General features: G+C 37.8%; 1 protein-coding gene across 14 annotated transcripts in view; it reads right to left on the minus strand.

The window, feature by feature from the left end:
- Positions 1-483: 483 nt before the first annotated feature.
- TCF12 (transcription factor 12) overlaps positions 484-13157 on the minus strand; it is a 175686-nt gene continuing 163012 nt past the window's right edge. For 11 of the 14 annotated variants that reach the window (XM_049813457.1, XM_049813455.1, XM_049813452.1 and 8 more), the window contains 5 exons: positions 10313-10427; positions 9321-9492; positions 7768-8000; positions 4385-4538; positions 484-2773 (listed from right to left, as the gene is read on the minus strand). In XM_049813457.1, coding sequence (XP_049669414.1) covers positions 4396-4538; positions 7768-8000; positions 9321-9492; positions 10313-10427 — 663 coding nt within the window. In that variant the 3' untranslated portion in view covers positions 484-2773; positions 4385-4395. The remainder of the gene's footprint in view (positions 2774-4384; positions 4539-7767; positions 8001-9320; positions 9493-10312; positions 10428-13157) is intronic. The other 3 variants (XM_049813453.1, XM_049813456.1, XM_049813462.1) reach the window with 1 other exon arrangement.

Consider the following 13157-nt stretch of genomic DNA (forward strand, 5'->3'; position numbering starts at 1 on the left):
AATGTGAAAATTTATTTTCAAGCCTAAGCTATGCTTTTTTCCCCTCTTTTTTCATAAAACCTATGTAGATGCATCAATCAATTCAGAAGTAACTCAGCACTGAACTTCAATGCGCAAAAGGGCATTAGATCTTAGAAATCTATCTTAAGGACAGGCAAAGTAAAGGAACAAGATGTAGCAGGAAGCATATGCCTACGGGATCAGTTTCTGCTCCCAGTTTGCTATTTGCCTGCACAATCCACTTTCTGTGCAGCAGCAAACGCAGGTTAGGTACTGCTCCTCCTCAGTTCACTGGGAATTTCTGTATTGGCTTCACAGGGAGTAGTAACAAGACCTCTTGTGCCTGCAACTTCTGCTGTCTACCTTGAGAATTTATGTTAGGGTTTATTCAGATAAAGGCAGAAGCTGGTTTTGCTGGTGGTTTTCAAGGAACACATTACCTATGAGGAGAGAGAAATTTAAAAAACTCACTGATTTACCATGTTAAAAAAAGATGGCACATTTATTGCTACATAAATGTTATATACATAGTGTTTTCTGTTACATTGACAGAAATTTTTTTGAACTTCTTGCTGCTGGTTGGAAAGGTTTATCAGCAATACCTTGGAATTTGACACAGGGTACAAATCTGCAATAAACCAACAATGGAAACTGGAGAACAAGATGAGAAGCAATTCATCTCGGACAATTAGCTCTTACAATACTCCATAGGTACTACACGGTATGCTAGAACCCTACTATGGTCTTACAATGCTATTGTAAATTTCTGATATTAATGAACAGGTTATGGTAAATAACCCTACATTTTTACTACCTAATATAGTAAAATAAAGTAAGAAACTTTTTACTGAAAACTTTTTCGATTTCAAAAATCTAGAAAGAGTAATATTTAGAATTCAAGAAATTTTCTTACAAGATTATTGTATAAAAGACTAGCTACAGTGAAAAATAAGCCAAATGTTTTTTTCTTTCTATTTTATGAAGGAAAGCTTCTGGGCATACTGCAAAGTCTAATATAGCCAAAAAGACAACAAGCTTAGAAGGAAAAAGGCCAGGCAGTGGCACGTGATCACTTTCACACGTCATAAGCAACAAATTTGTTTAGCTGATAAACACTGAAATGAAGAACAAGGCCACAGATATAATCAGGTGTTATTTGATGACATATGCAAATTAAAGTAATAGAAATGAGTCCACTAATTCGACAAACTGTTTTGTTAGGAACCATCCAAAACATGAGCTTAAATTCATTAGTTTATTTTAACAATCCATCTTTTGTTCTTTCAAATGAAATGATTTCATAAAAATTACTGTTTTGTTCCTGTTTTGTGTGTGAACCAATTGCCAGTAATGAAAGATGCACTATATAAACAATAGCTCAGACAACCTTGGCTTAGGAAATTTCCTCCCATGGTCATTGCAGTGGAAGACAGTTTCCATGGAAGTTCAAAGGGACTTCAACCATTTCAACACGTCTGTGACAAAGGAATACTTATGGACACTGTTCTGGTGGAGAAACATTTAAAGGTTTAATGCTAATATGGCTTGGAAGGGGGTCATTTGTTTGCATTTGATTCACACTATTTTTTTTCTCCACTGACAAGCCATACAAAAATGACAAGATAATTAATGTATACAGTAAGGAAAAATTGGTGACCATTGCTCTTATATTCCATTATGTAAGTAAGCCCACCTTACTGGTGGTTATATCATCACACTACCTGCCACGGTGAATTTAGGATTTCACTATTCACCAAAATTACAGCCTGAAAAAAATCTCCTTTGTATTTTAATGCATTTTGTGCTTACGTACAGCTAACACTTTACATGTACTATATGTAGTACTTACTGCTCGGAAAACAAAGCAACTCTAACAAAGTAGATTCTCCCCACCCAATTTACACTTCACGTTACAAGCTTTACTATGAAGCCTAGAAGCCTAAAAAGGTTTTGTTTATAATTAGGAAAAAAAAAAGTTTGAGGAAAGTCTGAGGGAAAATGAAAATCACTTTTTAAATCCAAGAAATGTTATGGTCACAGTATTGCTCCTGCCTGCAGCCTTCATGAGGCCTCTCACTGGCTTGAAGCATGGAGCTCAGTATGGAAGGATAACTATGACCATAACTGTTCAGATTACCAGAGACCAAAAATAACATAAAAAAAGCTATACCAAGGAATAGTTTCCTATTGCATGGAAAACACTAGTCATATGGCAAAAGGAGAGGAAAGGACAACAAAAGACTTTTCCTTTCCTTTTTTAAGACACTAATAGGTACGCTGGGAATGCTACGGGTCGACGGTTGTCACTGCTTTGTTCTCTGAATGTGAACAGCTTTAGTAAATGCTGGCATCCAGCTGAAGCTTTATCAGCTTTTAACATGTTAACTTTTCCCTTTATATGTAGACCTTTACAGTTCCATAACAATAAATAAAATTTGTAGTTACAATGCATTTGTCAATTCAGTTTAGGCACAAGGCAACTTCCACGATGAGTGGAGAGATCACAACAGTCTCTGATTGTGCAGAAGCGACACACTGCTTGCAACAGAATGATATGTTCAGAGTATCTTATGGGCTGAAATTCTATCTGAAGTTCTTGTATCTTCAATCCTGATGCAGGTGTTGACCAGTAGCTTTGATCATAAGATTGCATTTGGGTTTCTTGCTTCAAGTGTTTTCTCCGGTCAGGTTTGTGTCTTCATATAATGTTAGTTGTCTGTGTCCTTGTGAAGAAAGGTCACCTTCTGTGTATCCTACCAATAATTCTGGAATTCTGGAAAGAAATTTGGAGGAAGAAACAGCTATTAGGAAGAGAATCAGTAAGGCGCATAATATCAACACTAGAGAACTGATTGAAACTGTGGCATTTTCAGTCAGTTAAGTGCAAAAGAAAATCACATTGAGAGGCCTTGAAATCCTTCTTCCCAGAGATACTCATATTGAATATGACATTGAACACTTTACTCTCAGGAGCATTCTATTTGGACTCCCTGGATGTGGGAGAAAGAATGATCTTCAAATCTTAGACCTTTGATCTGTGTTTGACTTTGTTCTCTAAAATAAGCAGGAAATAGTACTGAATTTAATCACTGGCTGTTGAAGGTACGCATTGCCGTATACCTGACAAGCCTGGACAGCCTTTTCATGTCTACATCACACTTCAGTCATCTTACAAAGTTATTGCTATTAAAAAAGCAAAGATATGACAAACTTTTGAAAGTGGTTCATTGTATTAATATGGCAAGAACAGACCATAAAGTCTGCTGTAATTCAAGAGTTATCTGACAAGTTAGAAATAGCCTATTGCTCTGGTAAGAAATAAAACAAATTAAAGAGATTCAAAGCACCTTGTTTTTCTAAAAAGAAAACCCTTTTTGTTTATGAAGAAAGAAGCTGCCTATAATGGATGGCGAAAAAGTGCTGACTCAAGGCTTCATTTAAAAGCCATTTTGCTGCTTTCTAAGGAACACCAGGGAATAATAAACTTCCATGGGATACATTCTGGCAAGATGCATGCCTTTACCTTAAGCTAAAATAGAAGCAAAACAGTCTATATACACAACAAGAACAAACCTCCCAAACCATAAAATTTAGTAGTTATGGATTAAAGTAAGGGCATTGAACCCAATCTCTTACTCTTTTTTTAAAGTTGCAACAGTTCTACTGTTTTAAAAGACACAGAATACTCAGAAATTTTTTCTTCTCAAAATCAACTTTTTCTCAGTTATTTAAAAAACCCAACCAACCAACCATAATCAAACCAAAAGACTCATACTCCTACATGGGGCTTTTGGAAACACTGATTTATCTTGCAAAGCTGAAAACATTACTTTTTAAATCTTAACTACCTTCACTAATACAGATTGTGACTTAAGATAGTTAGCAATCTCTGTTGGGCAAACAATATGAGTTAGAATGACTGGCCTTAAGCCAGACAGCAAATCTCTTGGAGATGAGAAGTCTCTCTAAGTGTTTGTATCAGCACTGGGAAACAATACATGGATTTTTAAATGAACTAATGTGATATTTAGACCATTTAAAGATGTATAATTCATCTCTATTATGCTTGGCTTATCTAGCAAGCTGTTAACTATTCCTCTGATGTCATGCCAAGAAGGCCACCTGAGCCAAGAGATGTAGCCATTGGCAACAACGCATGGAAATGAAGAGACTGTAACAACAATTTCTTGGGGTTTTGTTTTATTATAAAACTGAACAAAGCTGCATGCTTTTGCTTATGCTTAGAGATATGAAAGTACTTAGTAGCATAAGGAAGTTTGGTGCTAGTAGCAGCTCAGTAACTAAGATCAAACATATCTAGATCTCCTGAATTTTAGCCAATAAAAAGCAGCAAGAGCCATTCCCCTCTAGACAAGAGACGTACCTGGCTGGTGTTCACATATGACCCATAGGGTTGGTAGTTTCACTCAGGCCCGGGTGGCTTCCTGGGTGTGGTGTTGGCTGCTCTGCCGATACGGCAGAAACTTTTTCTTCTTCCCTTCTCTTAAGGCAGGCTGCTTTAGGGTTTAGGTTTCGTTCTGTAACAGAAAGGGATTACACTGATACACCAGGGGGAATATCGACACATTAACCACTGTAGTAAAGACAGCTATGCAGCTTCCCTCTTCTAACTATTTATGTCCCTGTGTTAAAATGCAGGCGTCTAAAGCTGCAGACGAGCACTACTGCAAATCGTACCAGGCATCTCCTAAAGTGGTATTTAAAAAAAAATACCCCAAAAAACAAACCCAAAAAAGCCCATACCAACAAACTTTACTAGCTGCCTAGACAGAGCTTCAAAAACCTTTAAAACAAGTGCCTCTCTTGTCACCACAAGTTGCTAAAGTGCAAAATAAGAACTGCCTGTAATCTACAATATAAACCAGAGATTTCTGTGTTTTGTTGGTATGCTGAAGTCATACCAACCTTACATCACACTAGTTTTAGTAAAGTTACTGCTTCTTTCTTCACCTTAAGTATTAGCCTGCTGTTAGAACAGGGGAGGTAGAATGTCTTAAGTCCATAGTTTTCTTTACACCCTCAAGTCTGTGAAATCATCTTGTGCCCATCTCAGTTAAATTGAAGAAAAATGATGACAGTCACAGAGCAGAAGGATTCCCCCCCCAAAACCTATTTCCTCTCACATTAAAGTCATTACTTTGTAAGAGCCAGCTGTGGACTAGCTATCAAGATATTTCCATCAGTATGTTTCCACTTCCCCAATTAGCTTTAATAGATGTAGATTTGGGTCTAGTTTTCAAATAATGTCAGTTTCTAAAAGTCAACCATTTTTGTTCTTCAAAATGGTTTTTCATGAATCAAAATTTAAAAGATGTAAAATGCAATGGCCAGAAAGACACACAAAAAGTGTGCAATACATTTTACCAGCACATGTTGAATTTAATCAACATTTGGAGGTATTTTTCTAGCTGTCAGTGAATTCTGTTTTGCAGTTTAAGATTGCAGATACAATTTTAACTGTTAGGAGACTGCCAAAACTGAGCAGACAGCACAAGCCCTTCTCTTGCACTGCACAGGTGCCCCTCTAGTAATTGCAGTTTGCTGACCCCTCTGCATTTTACAGGGGTAGAAGCTAGCTAATCTGATAGAGGCAATTTTGGATGGACTTGATAATGACTTGGGTGAAAGCAGAATTAGCAACAGCCTCCTAATGCATTTCCAAAGAATGAGCACTCCCAAAGATTCTACTGGAAAAAAAAAAACCAACAAAACACCTGCTAACCTTTCTTAATCACAGTTTCTTTGTTTAAACGTGACTTGCCTTGAAGTTTTAAAGATTTAATTATGTGGCAACTTTGAGAGGAAGTTAATTTACAATGACTTAGGAAACAGAGATAAAAATGCTAGCCTCCAGTTAGAGCTTAAAATCTGAAATGTTTCATTCTGAATAGCATCAATCACAAAATGAGAAGCTGCATTGCCAGCAGAGAGGGGAAATTGTTTATGCCATCATGTAATGCACTGATGAAAGCTCCGGTCACTCACTTCCAGGAACAAGTGCAAAGAAAGGCGCTTGAGAGGAAATGGGGAACACAGCCTCTCACAAGAGGCACGGTGTGCTTGTGATAAGCTTCCTCACATGTACAGAGAGTAAAAGGTGAGATGTAAACGTGAGGAGGGAAAAGCTCTCAATTTACACTACCTGTAGAACAGGTCCAATTTAACTCTAAGTACCTTTAAAGGAAGATTTCTACCAGAGACATAAGGTTCAGAAGCAACCTCTGACCAAGGCAAAAGCAATTTTACTAATTTTCTGTGGATTACAGAATCTGTGAGAGCAAGGAGATGGACTTAATGGTTTTTAAACATTAAAAACTATGCTTGATGAATGTTATTCTGACTTCTTCATAATATTCAACCTTATCTTCTAGACTATGGCAAACATTTTCAGACCAAAACAATTACCAAGATCAAAGTCAGAAATGCTAAAATAGGGCTTTACCATGGCACTAGCTGGGGGTGTCATTTGCAGAGTAACTTGTTCTCTATATGCCTTGGAAGAACTCTGACTGGAGACAGTGCGTTTATTAAAAACTGGGTCAGTAAAACTGCCTGAAAACCACATCTCATCCTTACTACAAAGTACATAAACTTGTGTTAAGTTATTTGCTTCATCACTTTCAATAAGCTTTTGATCTCCTGTGCAAAATGCAAGGCACAAATTAAGAAATGGAGATAAAAACACAGTATACAAAAATAAAACATTAGCATCATTCAGTGACATCAGTGATTCAAAGATGTAGCATTAAGTGAATATGACGACTGACATCACCCATGACTGAAAGACTTATCTAGTCACTTGATGCACTTCCAGCAGTGAGACACCAAGGAAGATGATTATTCACTAGCCCAAAACAGCAAAACATGGGGACGCTCATCCATTTAAGTGTCAGCGACATAGAGTAGACTATTTTAGTTGGAAGGGACCTACAATGATCATCTAGTCCAACTGCCTGACCAATTCAGGGCTGACCAAAAGTTAAAAGCAAGGTGCCTCAGAACTTTAACATGTCTTTGACACAAGTTTAAAGGGAGGTTAAAAGTCAGCTGTAGCTTCACCAACACATGAGAATGGAACAGCTGAAGAACTAAACATGATTCCTAGAACTATCTTTCCTTAAGACAGTGAACTGCACAAAGAATTCTGCCTTCTGCACCTACCCATAGACCTATTATTTCCTTCCTGGAAAAATTTAAAGGAATCGGGGACAGAAAATACATGCAAAACCAGCCCTGATTCAATTAAAGTAGAAGAAGGTTTCCTCCCTCCTCCCCAGTATATGTTAAATGCAAAAATCTAAGTAAATGCAGTTAAATTCACTACATTTTCATCTTTCAATTATGTGGCGTTCATCTTAAGATAGATCTCATTTTTGCTAAAGCTTCTGTACCACTAAGCGCGTGCCTGGTACAACTTAAAGCAAGATGTGTCAATATTTTAATTAAGCAATTTACCTTGAAGTAAATTTTACCTATGAAAACATAAGTGAAGAGATGGCTAATTGCACAGGGAAAAAAAAAAAATCAAAGTATATACCTCACCCCCCTTTCTCCCCCCTCCCCCCCCCCCCTTCTTTTTTTAAAAAGTAATTCTTGCTTTTCCTAAAGAACTTCAACATCATTACATAACAGCAAACATACTTTTAGTAACTGGTGCATCTAGTTGCGAAGATTTCAAGAGACCAACACTGTTCCATGAAAAAAGCTACCATGCAAACTGCCACGGCACGATGACAGGCTACTAACCTCTCACTTGCTGCTCTAGACTGAGGATGACTGCCACAGCCTGGTGAAGAATAAGCAGTTTCGTCTGTGGTTTTTCACTCTTCAGATGAAGCTGACACATACGGCCAAGTTCTTTAAATGCCTCATTAATATCTCGTACACGCAAACGCTCTCTAGCATTATTTGCCATTCTCCTCTCCTTTTCCCTTTCTATTTTCTGCTCTGGGTTTAAATCCTCATCTTCATTAGTACTGCTGCAAGAAAGTATAAATAAAAGCACATTGAAATATCACCAGTATTTTCAAACAAGTGATCCTGCTACTGGTTCAAAATTTTCAGTTGATGAAATTAAACTTCTTCCCACTTAATCCATTTCATATTGAAGTATATTTAGATAAGCATTGATATCTTAACACTTTCTAAGTATTCAAGGTAATTCTTGCTGTTCCTGCCTTTTCCTGAAAATAAACATTAAATGGTTTCTGCCTGAAGAATATCTACAGATTATTGTCTACAGATGGTAAACATCTCTAGGAAAACTGGCAGCAACACACTGCCCCTTGAAGCCAAAGCTGTACCCAATTACCACTTCACTCAATTACTGACAAATATTCCAAATAGTTAAGAGGTAGCTCAGCCATCTTGTCAGGTGAAGAATATATCATTTTCAACAAACAGTTTTTGCTAGTTTCCAATATATCAACTTATATAAAAAGGCATTCAAGTAATTTTCAATTTAACATGCTTATTAAAAAGTTTTAGTTTTCTTAAGGACCTTACTGGCCAATTTTAGAACTGTTTTTTCTTCTAATACCCAGTATAGACCTAAACATTTATATTTAGAATTCTTGTATCACTTCAAATTATTATATTAAGTTGCATAGCCTTTTTTTTTTAATATAGGACTGTCCAAGTCAGTCTAAAAGTGTGCAAAACCTCTGTTCTACTAAAATTAATACACTGAAATGCCCATAGACACATGTGATGGTATAGAGTCTGCTGCCTGTAGTTGCAAAATTCTGATTGTTTACCGTTACCTCAAATTTCAATGCCTGTATCAGGCCTGTCAGGCAGATCAAGAAGCATTTTACCCAGTGTCAGCTCCAGGTTTTTGTCCGTGGCTTGAGAGGGGACAAAGTGTTTAAAAAGGATATTTACCTATCGTACTCACCCCAGCCTCCGGGTCATGAGGCTACCACTCTCCATCACTAACTGGCTCACATTTAGAAGTGCAGCCCTGGCCAGGTACAAAGTATCACAAATCTCTAACATTCTCCCATCCTCTAAGGCTGGGCAGGGCCCTCTGCATCTTTCACTGCGTATACGTACAGGCAGATATTAGGCAAGGCACCAATGTAAGGCAATGCATACTTCTCAGGTGATTTTCCTAGAAAACCCTCTCTGTTGTATTTAAATAGATAGAAATACTGCAAACTACTTATCTGTTTCAGCTGCCTATTAATATATGCACTGAGGTAACACAAAAGCCTTGAAATAAATGTATCAAACTTAAGGACAACATGCAACAGAGCATTAATGAAGCACAAATTCTCTAGGTCATGTCAACAACCCACCTTGTTCTGCCTCTAGACGAGACCTTGATATCCTTCTGGGAGGACTCATCATCTGATTTCATGTCATCCGATGAGGGAGGTTCATGTATATTTTCATCCTTCTCCTTATGTTCAGACTTGATTTCTGTTGGACCTATAGCCACAGACTGGCTCTGTAAGCCACCTGACAATGCTGCAAGCAACCAGAGATCAGTATGAGTATCACAGGAGTGAAACATTTATAAGAGAATCTCAAGCAGATATTGTTGATGGAAGGCCAGAGCCGAGCAGAAGTCTGGGAAGACAACAGGAGGAACTACACTCTGCAGAAACAAGAGGAATCCCGGTAACACTGCTGTACTTGGACATGTGTCATGGGTTGTAAAGGGATCGTAATTCATAGAGCAGCTTGATCGGTAACAGATTAATCTAAGAAAAACACTGTTATAGACAAAAGGACATTTAGCGAAGTAAGGAAATTTGCACCTCACGTCTGGGCTGCAAATTTAAGGGCAGAGCTGCACTGACATCAAGGCCTGGGCTCAGGCCAGAGGTACACCATATACCTCCATAAATGGTGCAAGCATGCTAATGAATAAGCTTACTTCTTTAGGCTAAAAACTGAAGGAACTGTAAACACCTGTGTGGAACAACTTCCTTTTATTGGCTAGCCTGAAATCTGGCCTCAGCTCACTCTGCAACCCTCCTGGCCAACTTGGAAGTGGCTGCAGTACTGCAAACGGCTTATGGCTCCTTAAGCTGGAAAAATGTGGCTGTAATGCAAAGTCTTCTGGTGAAACTATACTGGGACAAGTCTGAGACAGGGATGCCCTCAAAGTTGTTTCAGGAATCTCCAACAGTGGTGGTTTATAAGATTTATAATTAATTTTTATTTCTCAACATCATCTATGTCCTTATCACCTGTGTTGATGCAAGCTCACCAAGATCTACAGCCTTATTGGCTCTGGATTATTGCAGGCCCTGTTCAGCATTCAATATTGCTGGAAAGTTACCTCTGTAGCTTTCTTGTGTTTTATGATTAAGTTCTGTGCTCTGAGCAGAAACTGTACTGGGAAGAACCGAATGGTTGCTGTTGAGGCTGACACTTTCTTCCCGATGAGTCCCAACCTAAAGCAAAGCAAAGCAAACATTTTGATTAAAGATATGATTCAAAGAAACAGTCCAAAAATAGAAGTTTAAAAGACTTAAAATATTTACTGGATTAGAGACCCAAGTTAAAGTTCTAGCTCAGTAAAAGATTTAGTTGAAAGATGCTGTTACACTAAACCATTTGATTATGCCATACTGGATTAACCTGTGTTCCAAGCAGGGACCAACACCTGTCTGGAAGAATGCAGTAGCCTAGCAAAAATTTTTTTCACTATTTTCCTACAGAACACTACAGAATTTTCTCCTTGATTTATACCTGAGGGATGTAAGATTTGGTTAACCTTTGATTGCTTTAAACTACTACAGCTATCAACTCTAGTACTTATAACGTTTTGATCCTTAAAAGAAAATTACAGGGAATAATAGTCTTCACCACATGGGAAAGGTGTGTGTACCACCCTACACTCGGGTATACAGATACATACACACATATATTTACAAAACGAATAAATAACATCTCCTCACTTCTTGTTTGCTGAAGCAGGATTAAGAAAGAACTGGATCTAATATCAAAATATTATTTTATTCACTTTAATAATTCCCTCTCATTTTTCTCCTTCCTCAGCTAAATACATTTAGCTTAGTCCCATTACAAAATCTTATCATACAAAAATAATCCAGGCATCTAACTATTCTTACCACCTCTCTCAGTATTTTCTAATCTGCTCCTTCATAATGTATCATGATTAAATTTCTAAGCAGCAAGCACTGAGATGAAGAGTCTTTAAAAGATTCTAATTTTGCATAAACCTGAATTAATGATACTTAAGATAGCTATGAGTGCGCATACCTAGCTTGAAGAGGCAAATTTGTTAAAAAACTGCTGCTCAATATTGAATACTGTTATCCATGCAAACCTCTATAAAAAAGGAATATTCTTTTGTTTGAAAAAGGAAGAGGTAAAGACACACTGCCTGTATTTAAATAATTTGGAAAGCAGACTATTTAAAGCTTTTGATTCCTAAAGACACAAAAGTCCTTTAAATATTTATAATACATGCAACATAATACAATTAAACAGTTAAAAAACTGAACAAAGATGAAGGATTCTACTATTATTTGTATAGTTACAAAAATTGGCTACAGATGAAGCTTTTTAATGGAACAGTAGCAAACATGTCAACTAGAAGATTAAGCCTTTAATTAAATAGGTTTATTGCCTGGAGTTACACATGAGAACCACTGTTTTTCAATAAATCCTTCAATCCTAGTAAACTGCTGAGCTTTGAATCCCTCTTGAGTAATTAATGCAGCTTTTACCTTTCATGTCTTAGTATGGGTTTTACCCAGAGAGAGATAAATACCCTTATGCAAGTTTATCCTTTGTTTAATATACACTCGTTCCTGTAAGCTAACACACAGGAACAAGGAAGGGGGGGGGGGCCTCGCCCCCCACCAACCCACAACTAATATCAGGTCATTCCGGGCTGCTATTTGTATTTATTGTTCTGCAGAAAATCCCCTCTTGTATACTGCCGAATATCTGTTGCTATTTAAAGTATATTTTATCTTCCTTTGTGTGTAATAGGCTTTGTTTGTGAGAATTTCTACTACGGATACAGTCATGTCAGCTCTTGCGAGTGTCGTGAATCCACTGGGAGTCAGGAGTGGGGCCTGTGTCTTTTGGCCTACGAGACAAAACTCTTCACAAGGGGAACATGAAACTCATTCTCCACACTGAACTTCCAAAACCGAGTCTTTCCCTAATTCTGACCCACAGGTTGTATGCTTTATTTTAGTCTTCTGGTCATGCTTAGTCTTAACACATGAGGGTGCTTTTATTCAAGCTACAAACTATTGATCATTTCAGGGCCAGGTTTGTTCCAAAACTCTGTACTTCTTAAAAAAGGCAAAAATTTCTTAAAGCTGCGTACAAACATAGTAGCTGCCAGAATGCTGGCAACTCTCAAATCTAGAGCTAATTTAGAAGTGATAGATTAGCAAGTCAGTTCTGATAAAGGTAGAAACTAGATCAGAAATAAAAACTGAATTCAAGTCCATGTTCCAGTCCTTTGAAACAGGCTTACAAATTCAAAGCATACAATTTAAATTAACAATATTTACGCAGAAATCTAAAGACCTAAAGTGTTACAAAACTGACCACAACTTGAATTTTTATCTATGATCTATGACGTACTAGAAAATGCAAACGGGCAAACAAAAAAAGACCCCCAAACCAAAAGACTGGCTGAAAGTCACTGTATCCGATAGGAAGGGCAAGAGCTCCATTTCCTGTAAGCACAACTTAATCAGTGACTGCTTCAAGGTACCAAGTTGGATCTTTAGTATCTTAAACATCGAGTTGAGAAAATTTAGTTTGCTTTTCTTTCCCTCGACTCCCACTTCACAGAAAAACAGGCTCCCCCATCTGCATTTCAATGGAGTGCAACCTTGGGCTCCCTTTAAGTCTTCTGAAAGGCATTTCATAGCATCAGCTCCGCCGCCTTCTGAACAAATGAGCTTGAAACATGTCTTATTACTATTATTTAGAAGTGACCCTCAGTCAGATCATCTCCTAGCGCTAAGGGTGACCAGGGCAGCCCACGTCCAGCTCCCAGGGTGGTGACGACCTTGCAGCTCCACAGCTTCTCCTCGGGCTCTCTCTTGGGCGTCCGGGCACTCTTCGCTATAAACATCCCCGGTATAAACATACTTGTGAAATATCTGCGGAGCATTCGCAGAAGCGGT

Source organism: Accipiter gentilis, chromosome 10 (genome assembly GCF_929443795.1).
Source record: "Accipiter gentilis chromosome 10, bAccGen1.1, whole genome shotgun sequence".
Taxonomy (NCBI): Eukaryota; Metazoa; Chordata; class Aves; order Accipitriformes; family Accipitridae; genus Astur; species Astur gentilis.